We start from the raw sequence: 19,867 nt of genomic DNA, 5'->3' as shown, positions 1-19,867 counted from the left end.
CTATCTATCTATCTATCTATCTATCTATCTATCTATCTATCTATCTACGTGTCTATCTCAGTCAGTCAGTTTGTCTGTCCACTGTACAGATTATTTTATCAGTATAAGGAGCTCTGGATGAGACATTTTCTCTACCAATCTCATTTTGATATTTTTTCTGTCATTTAGAGTCAGAGAGCTAAAATGACTTGCCCATGGTCACACACCAATGTGACTCAGTGGAGAGACCTGGCCTCTAGGAAGTCTAAAGTAGACTACCTCTAGGTAGTCAGGAAGCTGTGAGGTCAACTTGCCTCTGACAAATACAGAATATGTACATGGTAATTTGGGGATAAGGCATCTATAATCGGTGGGATCAGGAAAGGCCTTATGTAGGAAGCTTTATCTGAAGCTCTCTCAGTTTACTCATTTGTGAAATGGAGTTACCTATAGTATTCCCTCAGATGAGGTATTGCACACAAACATTGATGGTTTTTATTTACTTTATTTACTTTATATTTACTTTATTTACTTTATATTTGGCAGAACTTGTAGGTTGTGGTTTTAAACTCTCTAGGATTTAGAGCTGGAAGAAATCCTAGAGACCACGAATCCAACTCCTTCCTTTTTACACGAGAAAAAACAGAGTTTGAGAGCAGGAAAGTGACTTGCCCAAGGGCACACAGTCCATGCTGGAGACAGAACTGTGGTTGAAATCAGTTGACTCCACCCACACCACCCAAAACTCGGAGGCTATTCCGCATCTTCTCCGTGAGTACAAACACTCATTGCCTCCAGCTTGGCTCTTATGAGGTCACTCCAGGGACTTCTCAAAGAAAAATATTTATAGATTTGGGAGTAATGAAAGTACAAAGATTCTAGAAGTGGAAGAGGCCGAACAGGCTCTCTAGTCCAACCCCCTTCATTTTACAGAGGAGGAAACTGAGACCTAGGGAAGGAAAGGACTTCCTCAAGGTCACACAGCAAGTAAGTAAAAGTTTGCTTAGAACTAAAATTAGAATTTTACCTACAAGGGCTTCTTTTCACTTTATTTTTTTTCAAATAACTAATAATTACTTTTTCCCAAATATTTAATTATCAACCTTCTCCCCTACTAGAAATGTTTCCCTTAGTTTCTTATTCATGTATAAAGATTTTGTTTTTTAAAGTTTCACATGAGGCTCATGGAGATTATCTGGCTTGTTTAAGGATATGTTATCATTGGTAGAGCTTGGACTAGAACCCAACCCTTCTCCCCCAGTGGTTTTGTTACTGACTAGTAGCTCTGAGAATACGAGCACTATGGAAGCAAGAGTCAGAGAGTGCCTGTTTTCACACTCTTGTATCTCTTATACACTTCTACTTTGAATGTTCAGAGAGGAAGCCTTGAACTTTCGAGGGAAATTCACTTCAATTCAATTCAAAAAGCATCTAACTGCCCTCCTGCCTCCCAGGGTTGTGCTGGTCATTGTTAACGGCAGACTCTCTCCAAATTCAAGACACCTGTAAGTTTTACATGCATTATTAACATCACTTTAAGTCCAGAAATCAACAAAAACATAAATCAAGCCCTGATTTGTAGTGTTTGCTGATTTCCAAGGTGTAAATTCTCACAATGAAAATTTAACAACCAGCCCTCCAGCACACCCTTGATCCTCGCTTAGAACCCCCAATTTCCCTGAAGGCTCAGCGTAAGTCTTACCTTCTACAAGGAGACTTCCCCAATCCCCAAAGCCCCTAAGCCCTCTCCCTCCTCACTCCTCAATTACCTTGGATTGATTTCATCTATCAAGCTGATAGATTGAAGCTACTTTAGAGCAGAGACTACTTCATTTTTGTTTTTGGATCTTTAGTGCCTGGCACCTAGTGGGTGATTAATAAATGCTTGTTGATGAATTGACTATGTACCGAGCATTGAGCTAGTAAATGAAACATGTAGTTAAGAAGTAGTAGAAAACTTGGAGTGGAGCTTGTACCCACCCCTCCTGAGGACTGGAAGGTGAGATATAGGGACTTGGGTTGCTGTGAGGAGAAAGCACAGCAGCAAAGCACTCCTACCTCCCCCAATATACATCATGTGAGCATCCTGGGGCAAAGTCCTATTCACCCCAGGCTTGTTATAGCTCTGGAGGGAAGACATCCCAATCTGGAGATATATGAGAAGGAGAACAAAGGTACTTGGCGCGTGGTGCGGCTGTACACAGGAAAAAGGGGCAATGGTTATTTAGCCAGCCTGTAAAGAGAAACCGCATCGTGGCTAAGGGAGGAGATAATTCCCCCCACAATGAGGTCTCAGCCAGTGCACCTGGGGTTCTGGGCATAATTCTTGGCACTCGGGTTAGTGGCTGACAGGCTGCAAACAAGGTCGAAGGAGTTCAGAAACTAGTGAATGGAGCGTCAATAGAGGCTTTCCTTTTTTTTTTTTATGAAGAGTGGGGCATGGTACAATGAAAAGAGCAATAGATTAAGAGTCAAAGGACCCATGTCTAAATCGGATGCTGCCAGTCTCTACTTGTGGGCAATCACTTGACCTCCCTGGGCCTCAGTTTCCTTCTCTGTAAAATGACAAGGTTGGATTTAATGATCTCTGAGGTCCCTTGCACTTTATATCTAGGATCTTGTGAGCCTCTGATGAAGAGATAGAGTTACTAAATCTGTCCATCTAGGCCGAATGATAACAGGCATAGAAACTGAGGTATGAAGGGGTTTCTTCCAGGGAGGGAATGGAAGGAGATTGGAATCATGCATAAGTATGTGAAGGTCATAGCAATGGGAATGTGGATGAGTCTACGTCCCAAGCAGCTACAGTGTGTGTGTGTGTGTGTGTGTGTGTGTGTGTGGCCTTGACTATCATTGGAATTACTCTTCAAAGCCAGGGCCTGGGGAGTGATTTGAAAAAACTAGGATTATAGGCTCATAAAATCACAGGTGTAGGACTTGAAGGGACCCCCAAAACATCTAGTCCAACACTCTAATTTTACAGAGAAGGAAACTGAGACCGGGGGGGTTAAAGGGCTTGCCTCAGATTACACAGCGGTAGAGTTGGGCTAGAACTCCCTAGATGAGTGGCTTTAAAAACACCTTTACTATAAATTACAATGTATTCGACCAGACAATGAGACAGTCTACCCCTGGAGAAAGGACACTGGAGTTAGAGCACTGGGTTCAAATCTCACCTTTGATGTTTACTACCTGTATAACATTGAGCTACTCGATTAACTTTCATCGGACTCAGTTTCCTCCTCTGTAAAATGGGAAGGGATTGATACAGATAACTTCTGAGGCATCTTTCATCTAAAGTCCTTTAAGATCTGCCACTTAGTGCCTAAGGGACTTTGGGTAAGTCATTTAACTTCTCTTAGCCTCAGTTTCCCCATCTGTGCGGGTCAAATGAAATAACATAAAGCACTATGAAAACATTAAAACTATATATAAAAACTAGTGATTTATTATTATTATTATTATCATTATTCCTTCATTTTACAGATGAGAAAATGGAATCCCAGAGAGGTTAAGTAATTTCCCCAAGTCACATAGCTAGTAAGTGACCAAAGGCAGGTACTATATCTCCTCTGACACCTAGAAACCTTAAGATGAGCCCTAAGGCTCATCCTTGCAGTTCTGTTGTTCTATGACACATTAGAAACACCCCCAAGGGAATGTAAATCAGCTGTACCTCATGCTTATTCTGTCTCTGTCACCATCTAGGTGGAATCAAGTTAAAAGGGCCATTAGGGTTAGGGTCAAAAGGGGGAATGGGAATCAGAAGATGAGAACAAGTAGCCTGACAGGGTGTCACTGTGGGAGGAAGCAGCCCCACCATTCGCCTTAGTTGTTGGGCTGAGCAGTATGTGTGGAGACCTGATGGGCATTATGGTATTTCCAAGGTAGAAGGGACTTGAGAATTTCTCTAGCCCACATCTCTCCTTTCACCCCCCCCCCCCCCCAGCCTGGTATTAAACCCCTCTCCAGCATCCCTGACAAAGTGGCTACCTAGCCTCCACTTGGGATCTCCCAGTATCTGGGACCTTAATACTTCCCCATCCATTATAAAATGATGGCGCTGAACTATGTCCTACAGGCCATCCAATCCAACCTCCCTGTTTTATCAGCAAGGAAACTGAGACTCAGTGCCAAGAGATTTGCTCCCAGCTAGTCTGGGGCAGACCTAGGCTTCTTGGTCTAGTGCCCTTCTCACTCTGCTCCACAGTCACATGTCACCTAGTGTAACTTAAATTTCTTTTTTCCCCCCTTTTTGGGGTTAAGTGACTTGCCCAGGGTCACACAGCTAGTAAATATCAAGTGTCTGAGACCAGATTTGAACTCAGGTCCTCCTGACTCCAGGGCTGGTGCTCTATTCACTGTGCTACCTAGCTGCCCCCTAACTAAAATTTCTTGAGAAAAGGATGCAGTACGATGTAGGGAATGGAGAGGGGGGCCTCGAAGCTAAGAAGCTAAGAAGACCTGAGTAAAATCTTGCCTCTGATTCCCACTGGCTATGTGACTCTGGACAAGTAATTTAATCTCCAAGCACCTTCTAAGAATATGAGTTTAGAGAAGGTGCTGACCTGCATTGGCAGGGGGAGTTTCCTCACCTTAGAATGCTCTAGATCAATGAAATCTCAGGACCAACTCTGCCCTTGAGAGCAGAAGTATTTCATTTTTTTGTCTTCATGTCACCTGGCATATCACAGGCATTTAATGTCTGGCTAAATAAATGAACGAATCTTGTGCACATGTTTTCTGTTCCCTGTCCCTATCCTCAACCAATAGACTGTAAGTTCCTTGAAGGGTATTTTTTTGGTCTTTCTATCATCAGTGCTTAGCACAATATTTGGTACATAGTAGGAGCTTTGTAATTGGCTGCTAATTGATTGCCTTATGGAAGTGGGGGGGTGCACCTTGCTTGAGATCTGAACCACCAATCCCTGGCTAGAAAAGGTGAGGATAGAAGAAGAGGATTTCTAAGGGGAAGCTCAGGAGGCATCTAGTGTAATCCTTACATGTACACCTCTCCCTGTTCTGCCCCCACATAGAATCCCTAATTAGTGGTTCCCTATCCTTCAATTGGAAACCTCCATCATTGGACTAGAACCCACTACCTTCCCAAGTCACTCAGGACCGGACAGCTGTCTTGGCTCTCCCAATGCCCAGTAGGTGGTGGTCCTATGCACAAGCAGCCCTTGCATATAAAAATCTCCTTCCTTTCTCTTCATGCATGGAAAAAAATCATGCCTTTTCTGCCCCAAAGAGAAAGGAGGCTTCCCCTTTGACTCCATTATTAAACCCACAATCTGTTCTTTCTCTGGTCATTAGTCACTAGCTAACAGCCTTTAAGATCTGTTTATTCTAGCTCCTATTTGTCAGCAAAACCTCAAGGTTATGTCTGGCCCTAATGGGTATTATGGACTGAAAAAAATGCACACACATATACACACACATGTGCACATACATACATGTATTAAGTGTCCCATGTATTGAATGATACACCCATGTCTTTATGTCTCAAGATGCCAGATGAGAAAGTTAATGAGGCCCTGATAAATTCTTCAGCAAGTTAAGTAGCTTTGTTGTTTCACAAGGGGTTAGGGATTAAGGAGTGGGAGCAGCCAGGAAGGTAGGATTATTGTGCCTGGACCAAATCTTTTTAATGGCCTTGAGGTGGTGATGGGAGTGGCTTTCCTCCTGAATCCCATTCTGAGCTACTTAGGTCCCCCTTCTCCCTCCTTCTAGTATCAGATCAAATGAAAGAATGCATTAAAGGGGGTTCAATAACACTCATACAACATGTATATTGTGTTAACACAACAATGTATGTTGTGTTAACACAACAATGTATACTATGGTTTGTTTTTTCTTATCAGCTTGTGGAACTGGGAAGTCAGAACCAGTATAGCATATGAGGAACAGGAACCCTGCTACTCAGACTAACAGGGGGATGAATATGTAGGCCAGTATGGAGGAGGGCTTGGTGGGCTAAGGAAGACAGGAGCCTTTCTATACTCCCCAAGAAATCAAAGAGAGAGGAAAAACACTCATATATACAAATATATTTATAGTAGCTCTTTTTACGGTGGTTAAATATTGGAAACTAGGTAGAAGAGTAGACTTGGAGTTAGGAAGATCTGAATTCAAATCCTGCCTCAGATACTAACTGTGTGATCCTTGGCAAGTCACTTAACCTCTGTCTGCCTCAGTTTCCTTATATGTAAGTAGGGGATAAGAATAACACCTGCTGATAAGAGGTTTTTTTTTTGAGGCTCAAATGAGCTAATATTTAAGTGCTTTGCAAATCTTAAAGCATTCTATGAATTATTATTCTTATTGAGTGGCTGAACAAATCGTGGTACATTAACATAATGGAATATTATTGTGCCATGTGAAATAGATCATTTCAGAGGAAACTGGGAAAACCTTGATAAAGTGATGAAAAGTGAAGCGAGCAGAATGAGGAAAGCAATCTATACATTAACATTATAGAGAAAAACAACTTAAAAAAACTTTAGAACTCCAATGAACACAATGATAAACCATAAGTCCAAAAGAATGGAGATGAAACATGCTACTCATCTCCTGCCAGAGAGCTGATGAACCTTAAATGAAGAAAGAAGCATACTTTTTCAGATACGGTTAATTTGGGAATTTGTTTCGCTGAACTATACATGTATGTATTGAGGGCTTTATTTATTTTTAAAAAAAAATTTGTTTGTTCAATGGAAGGGGTATGAGAGTGATGTATTAATAAAATAAAAAAGAAAGTTAAAAAAAAATTAGGGACCTCTGATGACTGATTATTCATAGAAGAGTAGAAAGTCCAAGCTGGGAGAGACCCTAGAAGAGAGAATGTTAGGGAAGGGAGGGACATTAGGATATAGACTGTCGAAGTTGGGGGAGATTAGCACATGGAATATGAGAGAAGAAAGATATTTTAAAGACCATCTAGTCCAATGCCCCCACTTCCCAGGTGGGGAAACTGAAGCCTTAGAAATGGGAAGTGACTTATTCATCATCATACACATCTGACTAGTAACTAGGTGATAATGCCAGAACTTGAACCCAACTCCGGACTTTCTCCTTCTTTACATCAACTCTAGACATATTTTCCCTTCCCTTTCCTTATTTTCTACCCCTTTCCCTTCTTCTCTCCCTTCTTCTCTCTTTTCCTCTGCTTCTCTCCATTGCTGTCTCCCTCCTTCACTTCCCTTTCATCATCTTTTCTTTTTTACCTCTCTTGTCCCACTCCTGTTCTCTTTTATCTGCCTTTCTTCCCTTCTTCTCTTTTGACCTTTCCTTTTATGTTCTCAACTTTATTTCTCTTCCTCCATCTTTTCCCCTACTTTTCTTTCTATTTCTCTCCCTGTCATCTTCCCTCTTTCTCATTCTCCCTTTTCTTCTCTCCTTCCTTCTCTTTTCTCCAAGCTTCTCTCTTTCCCTCCCTCTCTCTTTCATTTCTTCATTCCCTCCTTTCCTTCTTCCTCTTCTTCCTCTGTTGACTCCTTTCTCCCTTCTTCCTTCTTTCCCTCCCCTCCCTTCCCTCCCCTATCCTTCTTTCTTTCCTTCCTTCCAATTAAAACCAACAAACTACCCATGAACATTTCTGCAATTAGACTACAGCAAATGGAGACAAAGATGACAGACACAGTATCTATTTAGAGGAATTTGCAGAGCTTTGTCAGAGAGCATTCGTCCTTATTCTATGCACCTTCTCTATCATCTTTGGTTTAGACTGTGCCTATGGAATATTCAGCTGGAGGCTGAATTTTTCTCTCAGTCCTTTCATTCCCTAACATATCACAATGTAAGCTCCTCCCTCTTCCTCACATTGTCTTTGTTATTTTATTAGAAAGTAAAAAAAAATGATGTTTTCACCACACTTGCTTCTTTTGTCTAATTTAGTGTCAAATTCTCTAAAGTCACAAACTGAAAGCTGTCTTGTGGCACAAGGGAAATCATTTTGCTGATCTCAACCCAATCCACTGCTTGAAAAATGCAATAGTACTGGATGGTTTGTATCTAGAATCAGAGATTTTAGCAATGGTAACCCCTTCGGTTTACAGAGGAGGAAACTGAGGCTCAGGAAGAGGAAATGGTTTGGCCAGATTACGCAGTCATTAAGTATCAGTGCTCGGATTCAAAACCAGGTCAAAAAATAATTGATCATCATTTTAGAACTGGAAGAGACCTCAGAATCCACCTAATCTAGCCCCCTCATTTAACAGATGATGAAACTAAGGCCCAGGGAAATAAGTGATGTGCCTAAAGTTACATAAATTAATAGTAACAGTGTTAAAAGTCTTTAAGTAGCAAGTTAAAGTTTACGAAGCACTTCACAAACATTTTTTCATTTGAATTCATGTGAGGTAGGTATTACAAACTTTATTATGCCTATTTTGCAGATGAAAGCAACTGAGGCTCAGAATGGTCAAGTCATTGGCTCAGGGTCACACAGCTAGAGACAGGCTTCACACCGAGGCCTTCCTGACTCCAAAGCTATCCTCTTGCCCATTATTCCATGCTGCCTGTCAATAACTAAATAGTATAGATAGGCTCCAAACCATAAGATGATGAATTTATAGCAGGAGACTGTAAAGATCATCTAATGTCTCATTTTATAAAGGAATTATCCATAAAAGTTGTATGACTTGTTCAAATCAGGCCTCAGATACATGATACTCACTAACTGTGTCACCCTGGGCAAATCATTTAACCTTGATTGCCTCGCCAAAAAAAAAGTTATATGACTTGCCCAGCCTCAAAAGGGCATTCTGGGCTTCAACTGGGATGGTATGACTCCAAACCCACCACTCACTCCACTCTTCCACATGCCCCTCCCACCCTGATCTTATTCTTTTGACTCTACACAAGACACTGGAATTAATCTAATCCAATCCTATCATTTTATGCCTGAGAAACTCAGGCTCAGAGAGGGAGAGTAATTTAATCAAGGTCACACAGCTAGGTGGGACCAGATCTTTGATTTCCTGACCCCCTGATCAAGTGCTTTTTGAACTTAGGAGGATTTCCAGGCAGACCCAATGATATTTTGTGGTGGAATGAGGGGGGAACTGAGTGAGTTCTTTGTGTGAGTAGGGTTAAAGGGTTAGAGAGGGTCTGCACCCTAGCACGTCCAGTGTTGGAAAGAGAAGGGGAAAACACCAATCAGAGGGAAGTAGCCCTTGGGATATTCAGTGCCCTGTGAGTAGGGCTCAGAATCTGGGTTGGAGCAGAGACACCAGATAGACTTTAGAAAAAGGAGCAAGTGCTTTAATACCAATTGGGAGGCAGCTTGGTGGGAAGGTGGCCTCAGAACCACGCGGACCTGAGTTCCCATATCAAATACACGTTGGCTGAACCTATCAGTGTACCAGGGAAACTTTTTAAGACTCTCAGTTGCCGAGAAGGTGCAGCCTTGACTTGGTAGAAAGTTTCCTCGTCTGGAAATTCCCTATTAGAATGAAATTAGAGGTCTAGTCCTTGTTCTAGCTTGACACGTGCCAAGTTTCTAGTGCCTTCTGGCTCATGGTGTAGGCAACCACTTCCATTTTTGTCACCTATGAAGGCAATGCTTACATTTCCATTTTACTGAGAGAATTGAGGGCTCAAGAGCTCAAGTGACCTCCCCAAGGTCACACAGTAAAAAAGGACTTGAATCTTTTGACTCCAAGACCAACCTTGCTCTTTCTACTCTCCAATGCTCTCTCAATCAACAAGCATCTCTTGAGCACATCTATGGGCCAGGAGCAACTTAGGTGGTGCACTGGGCTTGGAATCAAGAAGACTTATCTTCATGAGTTCACTTACTAGCTGTGTGACTCTGGGCAAGTCACTTAACCTTGTTTGCCTCAGTTCCTCATCTGTAAGAATGAACTGGAGAAGAAAATGCCAAACCACTCCAGTATCTTTGCCAAGAAAACCCCAAAATGGGGTCACGAAGAGTTGGACATGACTGAAACAAATGAACAACCACAAAATTCTGGACTAGGTACTGGGCATACAAAAACATGAATATGAAACAATGCCTGCCCTCAAAGAGCTTCCATTCTTGGGGGGCAGGAAGGGACTCTTCACAAGTAAGTGAATACAAAGTACATACAAAGTAATTTGTGGGGGGAAAGGCTCTAGCAACTGATTAGGATAGACTTCCTGTAAGAGATGGCATTTGAAGAAAATTCCATCAATCAAAAACACGTATTAAACATTTTCTATGTACCAGGTACAGTGCTGGGCACTGGGGACAGATAGACAAAAAGAAATAATCCTTGCTGTCAAGGGGCTTACATTCTATTGGGTGAGATAAGTATATAAAATATAGAAATAGGGACCAGAAATGTGATTTTATTGGTATAGGGAGCTTTCAATGAAAAAAACTCCGTATACCAAAGCAGGCTGACATCTTCTCAGTTCCTTAATATTTTAGAATTGTCAAGCACTGAGAGGTTAAGGAATTTACTCCTCAGGGTCACGTGTCAGAGGCAGGACTATGAACCCATGTCTTCCTACCTTCTATCCACTGTGGCATACTGCTTCTTGTGTCATACGAGATACATACAAAATGAATGCAAAGAAATTTCAGGGAATCGAGTGATCTCTAAGTTCCCATCTAGCTCTGAATCTATGAGCCATAAGTGCCCGGGACAGACCCAGGCTGATTTTTGTGGCGTTATCTCAGATTGACAAAGTTTTCCATGTAATGGATCAGAACTAGAAAGGATGACAGTTACAGGTCAGGTTTGAAGTTCATTGTTAAGAACAGTGAGGACAAGCCCAGCTAGAGGGACTTTAGTTCTACCACTGACAGGGAACATACTAGGGTCCTGGAAGAAGTGTGACTGCATTGTGGCAAGGTGTTTGGGGGCAGGCATTGAATCTGGGGTCAAAGGATTTAGATCCATATCTCAGCTGTGCCATTTACAAACTGTGTGACTTTGAAGAAATTTCTTCTCCTCTCTGGGCTTGTGTCAAATTCAGGGATTGTGCTAAAAATGTATCTTGTTATAATCCACTTGACCCTCTCCCCCTTCTAATCAGTATAGTAAGTTTATAAATATATAAAATTATATAAAGTATGTAAGTTTTTAAGTGGTCAGTATAAAGGGGTAATAGCAGGAAATTAGATTGCAAAGGGGACCCTGGAAGTCATGTACAAACCATCTCAAAGATCAGAGGAGCATCATTTACAAATTGTATCATGTATTAACTGAAATTCACATCCAGGTAATATGTGCTGAATCAGGAGAAGCCACCTAGGCACTGCTGTAAGGACCTTTTGGTCCTATGATATGTAAATCCCAGACAAATTAAATACCTCCATAGCAGAACATCAAAAAGGTGCTAATGCTCTAAAAGTTTTACCAATAAGGTTGAGATGATTTGGATATATTAATGAACTAACCCCAAGGTGGCACAGATAAGAGTCAGTCTGTTCCCCCCAAACCCTATAGAATTGAAACCTCAAACTCCTGACCCTCTGCCTCCCTAGGCCTCTTCTGTCTCCATCAGGCTCATGCTGCCTAGTGCTCCCAACTATAATCCATAGTTCTGCCTCTTTCCCCTCTCCATCCCCTTCCCCATGCTACCTGCCTCCCTCCACCACTCCATCCCCTGTTCACATGCCATCTGCCTCTGCACCTCTTTGGCCACTTATTTCCGAATTTTTTGGTCCCATACCTTCTGTGTTAAAATGTAATCCTCCTCCCCCATTTCCCACTTCCAGTCATGGTCTTTCCTGGAAAGTATCCAAAGAACTAGGTGTGTCTGCCCCTGTTTTCATAAATTATCAATTCAGGATTGGATAAAATGATCTTTCACATCCCTGTGACTCTAAAACATGGAGTGGAGCAGCTGGAGACATCAGCTGTTATGATGTTTTACTCAGGACCATGACATAATTTGGGAATGATGTTCAGTGACCCATCTTAAGAGAAGAAGGGTCCAAACCATGGCAGCAGAGCTCTACAGACCAGAGAGACTGTGGTAAAGCTCAGTGGTGAGGCATTAAAGAGACCCCTATTAGCACATGCTTTGATATACCAGGTCAACATCATTCCAAGTAAGCTCTATCTGAAGGGACTGGTTGTGAGACCACTAGGACTTGAGTGAAGGATGAGCTATAGGTCAACTCAAAAGCTCTAGGAAAAAGCTTCTTGGTGGGTTGGAAGAAAAAAAAAATGGGAGTTTTAGATTTTAGTTGTATTGGGGGATACCATGGGGTAATCCTAGATTGGGGTGAGAGGATATGGGTTCAAATTCTGGTTCTGCTACTTCCTGAAAGTGACAATTCGGCAAATCATAAATTCTCTGGGCCTCAGTTTTCTCGAACAGAAAATGTGAAATTATCTATCAGATCTATGGATAGGGGAAGACTTCATGACTAAACAAGAGATAGAAAGATTCACATGAGGTAAAACAGGTAATTTTGATTATATAAAATTAAGACATTTTTTGCACAAACAAAACCAATACAGCCAAAATTAGAAGAAAAGCAGGAAACTGGGAAAAAATTTGCAGCAATTTTCCCTGATAAATATCTAATTTTTCAAACATTTGGTGAACTGAGTGAAATTTATAAAAATAGGAGAGTTCCCCAATTGATAAATGGTCAAAGGATCTGAAAAGGTAGTTTTTGGCAGAAGAAATCAAAGCTATCAAGAGTAATATGAAAACATCCTCTAAATCGCTAATAATTAGAGAAATGCACATTAAACCAACTCTGAGGCATCATATCATAGCCATCAGTTTAGCTAAAATGACAGAAAAGGAAAATGACAAATGTGGGAAGAGATGTGGGAAAATAAGCACACTAATGAACTGTTGGTGGAGCTATGAACCAGTCCAGAGAATAATGTATAACTTTCTCCAAAGCGCTATAAAACTATGCACATCCTTTGACCCAGCAATGCCACTACTAGGTCTATATCCCAAGGAGATCACATAAAAAGGAAAAGGACTTATATGCACAAAAATATTTATAGCAGCTCTCTTTGTGGAGGCAAAGAATTGGAAACTGAGGTGATATCCATCAACTGGGGAATGGTTGAACAAGTTATAGTATATGAATGTGATGCAATACTATTATGTATAAGAAGTGAAGGGAATGGTTCCACAAAAACCTGGGAAGACTTATATGAATTGATGCAGAGTGAAATGAGCAGAACCAGGAGAATAACGTACACAATAATAGCAATATTGTAAAGATAACCAACCGTGCAACACTTAGTAATGCCAATTGATGCAATGATCCACCATGACACCAAAGTATTCATGATATAAAATGCTAGCCACCTCTGGATAAAGAACTGATGGATTCAGAGTGCGGACTGAAGCATTTTCATTCTTTTCTTTATTTTTCTTGCCTTTTTTTCTGAACATGGTTAATGTGGAAACATGTTTTGCATATCGTCGTATGTATAATGGGTGTCATATTTCTTGCCTGCTCAATGGGTGGGGGAGAGGTGGAGGGAGAGATAGGATTTGGAACTGAAAATAAAAATAAAATTTAAAAAATTGAGGATTGGACTAAATGATTTCTCATTCTCCTTTCAACTTCACATTCAAGATTTATATCAAGGAAGATTTCACTACTCACAACATTGCCATTCTATCTTGAACTTTCTACTCTTTATTCAGGGAGAGAGCAAGGTATGTTAGAAAGAGAACTGAACTTGAAGCCAAAAGATCTGGATCTAAGTCTGGGCTCCAATAATTACTCATTGGGTGACTTTGGGCAAGTTACTAAACTTCTCTGGGCCTCAGTTTCCCCTTCTGGAAAGTAGAAGTCATGTTATTTGAAGCTTCCTTCCTGAGGATTGCTAAGAGTCAGATATTTGTAAACAAGAAAAAAATTATAGAAAATACTGAGTTCATGCATTATTATTGTTTGTCTTTTTGAAAACTGAGATCCTTTGGAATTCCTCAGGCCAGTTGTAAAGGGAAGCAGATGAGATGGTCACTTTTTCTTAGGGGCAGTGTATGTAGGTGCTTTTCTGTGCTATTTTTCCTTTGATTATATCTCTTCACACCAGCCAGTTCTGAGCTGTCTAGTTCCTTATGCCACACTGTTCTTGGTATGGTATAAGAATGTATTCATAAGTAACAAATTTTCTTTTTTTCTCTCTTTTTTTCCTTTTGGCTTTGACTTGTGATTTTATTCATATGAGGGAAAACTCAGTGTGGAAAATCCCTTCAGGAATGTAGATCAACTCAACTTTTAGTCTTAGTGAGTCACCTGGGCCATTGAGAATAATAACTAATAACTAATAATAACAATAATAATTACCATTTATAAGGCACTTACTGTGTGCCTTAGCCAGGTACTATGCTAAATGCTTTACAAACATCATTGCCTCGATTTTCACAACAACCCTGGGAGGCACTACTGTTATCCTCATTTTACAGCTGAGGAAACTGAGGTGAGCAATGGTGAAGTGACTTGCCTAGGATCACACAGCCACTGAATATTCGAGGCTGAATTGGAGCTCAGGTATTCCTGACTCCAGGCCTATTGCTCTATCCTTTGTACTACAGTGATTTGCCCAGGGTTACACAGCTAATATGTGTTAGAGGAAGGACATGAACCCAGGCCTTTCTGACTTTAAGATCACCTCTTGCTACCTTGACATGCCATTTCTTTTTTTTTTTTTTGGCTAGGTAATGGGGTTAAGTGACTTGTCCAGGGTCACACAGCTGGTAAATGTTATGTGTCTGAGGCTGGATTTGAACTCAGGTCCTCCTGAATCCAGGGCTGGTGCTCTATCCACTGCTCCACCTAGCTGACCTGACATGCCATTTCTTAACCAGTTTTTTATTTTTTAAGGGAGCAAAAAGCAAGTTAAGACCATGACATTTCTATCTTGCCATCCCCTATAGCCTTATCTATCATTGGCCCTGTTTATTTTTCTATATCATGATGGTACCTGGGCCAGCCAGCACTCATTACCTTTCTGAACTTCTGAATCAACCAGTCAACAAATATTTACTGAGGCCCTACTATGTTTGAGGTACTGAAAGGAGGATTAAGTTATCTTCTGATTGTGGTGGAAAATACCTAATATGCTTTGAAGGCCAGTGAGTAATCTCAGTAGCTATGCTTAATAATAATTATTGTTATTATCTATACCTAGGGGGGAAAATGGTTGGTAAAAGCTGTCAGTTTCACTGAAATGGAAATAGCTCCATGGTTTCCTCCTCCAGAAGTAAGAATGAACTGAGTTCATTGGTCTCCAGAGCAGGCGAACCATGGGCCCAGAGGAACTCAGGGAAGAAAATTCAGTAAAAACAGGGAAAATAGCCCTGTTCTGCTTCAAAGGGAGCGAAGCCTTTGAAAGCTTGGCAGGGATGCTTTGACAGAGGGACAAGTATATGTCTGTGTGAGGGGGGCATGGAAATAGAAGCAGCTGTTGTATTGAATGCTCAAAATCTTCAGCAGAGTGGAATTTAACAGCACTGATAGAGAGAAAATGCCTTCTTTCACCCCAGAGCAAGGCTGTGAAAGAGAAAGAGAGAGACAAACAGAGAGAGACAGAGACAGAGAAACCAAGAGAGACAGAGAAATTGAGAAAGATAAACAGAGACAGAGACAGGGCTTTTGATGCAGAGATGGAGAGAGATAGAGATAGATGGGACAGAGGAATACAGAGACAGAGAGATATAGAGAGCAGGGGGAGACAGCAACAGAAAGGAAATGACTGAAAATTCCATGTCACACTTAATCTCATTTGAAGAGTAACCCTTTCTCTTCACTGGTAAGGGAAGAATACTGGAATCCATGAAATGAGAAGGGAAAGCTCAGAAAAGAACAAAGAAAGAGCTTTTTCCCACTGGAGAGGACATTTTCTTAGGTGATCTACCAGGTTACTACACTGAGCACAGAAGGGGCTCTAGGGGAAAGAGAAAGGCATCCTGATGCCTAGACATACCAGGTTTAGATCAGAGCTACTGCCCCTTTCATTGCCTTCTTCCCTGAAAGGATTCTAAGATCATCTCTTCATCCTAAAGCCCCCTCACAAGGCTTTCCTGAAAAGTTCAAGAGCCTTCTCATCTGATGCATTTATGCCACTTCTGGCCCATATTCCTGACCCAACTCATCCTCTTCCTGAAATTAGACTCATGTAATGCAGCGCGCACACACACACACACACACACACACACACACACACACACGCATTGACTCTGGGACCCAAAGGAGACTCCAACTGAACTTTCAGCTGTCTATGACGGTCCCTCTTTGTGTTAAAATCTGAAATCCTTGGCTCCCTATATGTATTGCTTCCCATCTATAGAACACCTGAACAGGTGGCTATGTCCCTTGCAATTCTTCAGCAGACCCATAAATTTCAGAGGTAGTAACTGAGACAAGGAACTTCTCCTGAGCCTCTGCATCAGAAAGGGAAGAAGAAAATCTCTGGAAGCCACTAGCTCGACTGAAATCCAAAGAGTGGAAGACATTAGAAATAGCATAAAGTTGATTGTCTCTTAGAGCCTTTTGTGAACTCGGTGAGGATTTTGAAATATATTCATAATTCCTTGGGTGGGGGGAGAAAACAAGAGATTTTTTGGATGTACAATTTGGTGCAGGAATGTTCAGTCCTGGGAAGGGAGAAACTCTGATCTTGTCAAAGAATGGCTCTGTTTAAAATAGTCCAAAATAAACAACCTCCTAACCAACTAAGAAAAATGTCATATTCACCGTCACTCCAATCTCTGTGATCAAGCTAGTTCCTCGGTTCCAGTACCACCTTCTTGTTCCTCAGCCACCTCTCCAGTGTTCAGAGTGTGGCCTACCACCCTGGGAAGCGCTGTTCGATCAGAGGCCTGGGCAATTACCAGCATGTCCCTGGCCTTGTGCACCCCACCCTTACTGCCTCTGCATTTGGCCACAAGTGGGATGAGGATGATGGCTGCTCCAAGAGACTGTGACTGGATGCAAGGTGGAGCACAGCTTCCCTAAGGCAGTGGTGCTTGAGCCCCCCCCCCCCAGTGCTAGGAAGAGGGGGGTCTTGCAGGGGCCAAGCCCACTGCTTCTGTCTGCATCTCACGCCCCTTTTGCAGTGTTGCAAGTCAGAACCTCTTTGCGGATGATTCAGAGGGAGTGTGGATGACTTGGGAGAGAGTTCAAGCCAATACATTTTGGGATGGGGGCGACAGGAAAAGCCGATTTTTAATTAAAATATCTTTTTCTCTTTTTAATGCACAAATAATAAACCTAAGTTGCCCCCAGGTCCCTGGGCCTTTAGGGAACTATAAAATGCTTTAAAGATGCAGTCCTTAGCCTTGGCAATTGGAATCCTTAGAGTAACATCCATTTGTGCAGACAGACTCATTTCAGAGTATCTCTCCCCCCTCAGACTATGCAATTTCTGTTTTCCCAACCTATCCTACCTGTCTCCGACCATCTAACTTCAATCCAAGGCAAGCAAACTACAAATATGCTACTTTCTCTAAAGAGACCCTAATTCCTTCTGCTAACCTTCTCTTTTGGTGGCTAAGGGTACCATCCATGCTTAATTAAGGAGAAGTCTGGCCACTGTTAATGACTAGCTGCATGAAAAGCTCTTCTCCCCCCCCTCCCCCCTCCCCAGGGGGGTGTGTGCATGCGGCTTTCAAAGCTCCCCGATTAATTTCCTGATATTGATTTTCTGGCTTGGGGCTGGCATATAGTATGCAGGAGAGAACTCCGCTGCAGAAAACGGTAACAGGCAGCGGCTGGGATTGAGAAAGGGCACCGAATGCAGTATGCGTCAAACAGACCATCGCTCAATGAAGTCACTTAGCTATTCAAAACATGTTCAGCCATCACTCAACCGTTTGCACCAAGAAGGGGGAAGGGGTGGGGGAGGGGGAGGGGCACAGGGAAGGGGGCTGGATTCGCGCGGCTTCCCGGACAAGAGCAATTCCAAAGAGCAGTTTTGCCGAGACGCTAGGACTGGAGCGGCCTTTATCCTCCCACTTCACTCTTCTTTTACACCCATAGCCTGCTTGCAGACCCCGCACCCCCACCCCCGCTGCCTCTCTGATACCCGCATCACCAGCCAAGGGCTGATTTGAGAAAAGCTATTCTGCAGCAGTGACCACTCAACACTTTTCAAAGCAGCCCCCCTCTCTCTCTTCTCCCCTCCATCCAGTCCTCAGATCAGCAAAACGGTGCTTAGGTCTTTGAACACACATACAGAGGTGTGGATCTCTCTGGACACATAGCTTACACACACACACACACACACACACACAAATGCTCAACCCCCCAGTTTATTTCTCAGTGCAGATTGTATGACCCGCAGGAATGTTTTCCGTGTATAACTGTGTGCCTGTTCCCAGTGCACAGGCTTGCATCTGCGTCCTGTACTTTCAATCCTTATGACCACAGACCACCCCACTCCACAACACACACACACACACACACACACACACACACACACACACACACATGCACTCCAATGGCACTACAAAATAACACATTGAAAGGCAAACTGCTGACACTCCCGCCCCCGGTTCTTCACCTCCCCCCACCTCCCTTTGCCCCCGCCCCCTTCCACAATGTCTGATTTCAGGATGTGGCTGCAATGCTGAATCTCGCCTTGTTTCTAACTATCAGACATGTCAATCTCAGTGGAAGTGAATTCCGCTCCCTCGAACCGAGCCGGAGGTGAATTACTGCTCAACAGAACTTGGCCTTATTTTCTGCGAGAGACTTATTTATTTTTAGGTTTTTGTCAGCGTTAGCGCGGCCACACGCGCACACACACACACACACACACACACACACACACACACTCAGCCACCTCCAACAATCGGGCCCGTTCACAGACATTACGAAATTTTCTTGAACTCCGTATGAGATGAGGGGAATCTTGAGGGTCTGCCGAACAAGGCTTCTTAGAAACCACAGAATGATGGAAGGAAGAGGGAAGGTTTGCAGGTGAAGACGTGCTTGGGACTTTATTATTTTATGGGGGGGGAGGGAGAGGAGATGACAGAGGTAAAGAAAGGGGAGGCAGAGTCCTTTTGGACCTTTTTTCATGAAAACATGACCAGCTAGGAGAGAAGGAATTGTTTTTATGTTATAGGCAGCTTAAAACCAAGGGGATTTTTCCTTTTCTTCCTTGCCCAGGCAGTGACAACCCAGAACCCAGAGCGGCGGCTCACCCAGACGCTTTTTTAGCGGCTCTCTTGTTGTTTTCACTATACATAGATTATTCCAATGAGGAGATTGGGGTGGGGGGAGGGAGTGAGAGGAGGAAAGAGAGTAGAGCATGGCTTTCTCTGAGCGCTTTCCTTCTAACTAACCCAACCAACCTTGATCCAAGGCAGGCGGAAGGAATGAAGTAAGAAAATGGTGGAATGTGCAGGGATTTATCTGGAGGAGGGTAGGGAGGGGTGGGAATGAGAGAGAGAGAAGAAAACGGGGGTGGGGTGAAGGGTGGGAAGGAGGAGGGTGGGAGGAGATCCGGATTCAAATACCTTCCAGGCAGCAGGTTCTCCATAATCCAGAATGGGTCATGACTTCTTCGTTCTTTTTGCTGGTTTCATTCTCACTGACACTTTTAGTCTTGCAAACCCCTCTGGAGTACAGCCAGTAGTCGGTTCCCACAGCTATGGTCATCAGGCTGAAGGCAGCGAAAGCACCAACGGTGGTTAAAAGCATCTGAACACCTCTGTCAAACAGCCCCATAATTCTTCATTATATAAATACCCCAAACTGACTTCGGATTCTTGGGAGTGAGAGAGAGAGTGTGTGTGTGAGAGAGTGTGTGTATCAAATCAAAGAATAATAACTCCACTAAGAATATAATGGGTACGTGTGTGTATATATTATATAGAATATAAAAAAGGGAGGTAAGAAAGCCCAAGGGAAAACTGTAAATTATAAAGACCACACGGGAGGAGAGGCTTGCCT

General features: G+C 42.6%; 1 protein-coding gene across 1 annotated transcript in view; it reads right to left on the bottom strand.

Moving 5' to 3' along the window:
* Positions 1-19,642, bottom strand: part of CACNG2 (calcium voltage-gated channel auxiliary subunit gamma 2) — a 153,198-nt gene extending 133,556 nt beyond the window's left edge. The window contains exon 1 of the mRNA XM_027871930.1: positions 19,432-19,642. Within this exon, the coding sequence (XP_027727731.1) occupies positions 19,432-19,642 (211 nt within the window). The remainder of the gene's footprint in view (positions 1-19,431) is intronic.
* Positions 19,643-19,867: the final 225 nt, after the last annotated feature.

The sequence above is a fragment of the Vombatus ursinus genome, unplaced genomic scaffold (assembly GCF_900497805.2).
Source record: "Vombatus ursinus unplaced genomic scaffold, bare-nosed wombat genome assembly UNPS02003292.1, whole genome shotgun sequence".
Classification (NCBI taxonomy): Eukaryota; Metazoa; Chordata; class Mammalia; order Diprotodontia; family Vombatidae; genus Vombatus; species Vombatus ursinus.
The sequence above is the reverse complement of the archived record's forward strand: the minus strand, read 5'-3'. Positions and strand labels throughout refer to the sequence as shown.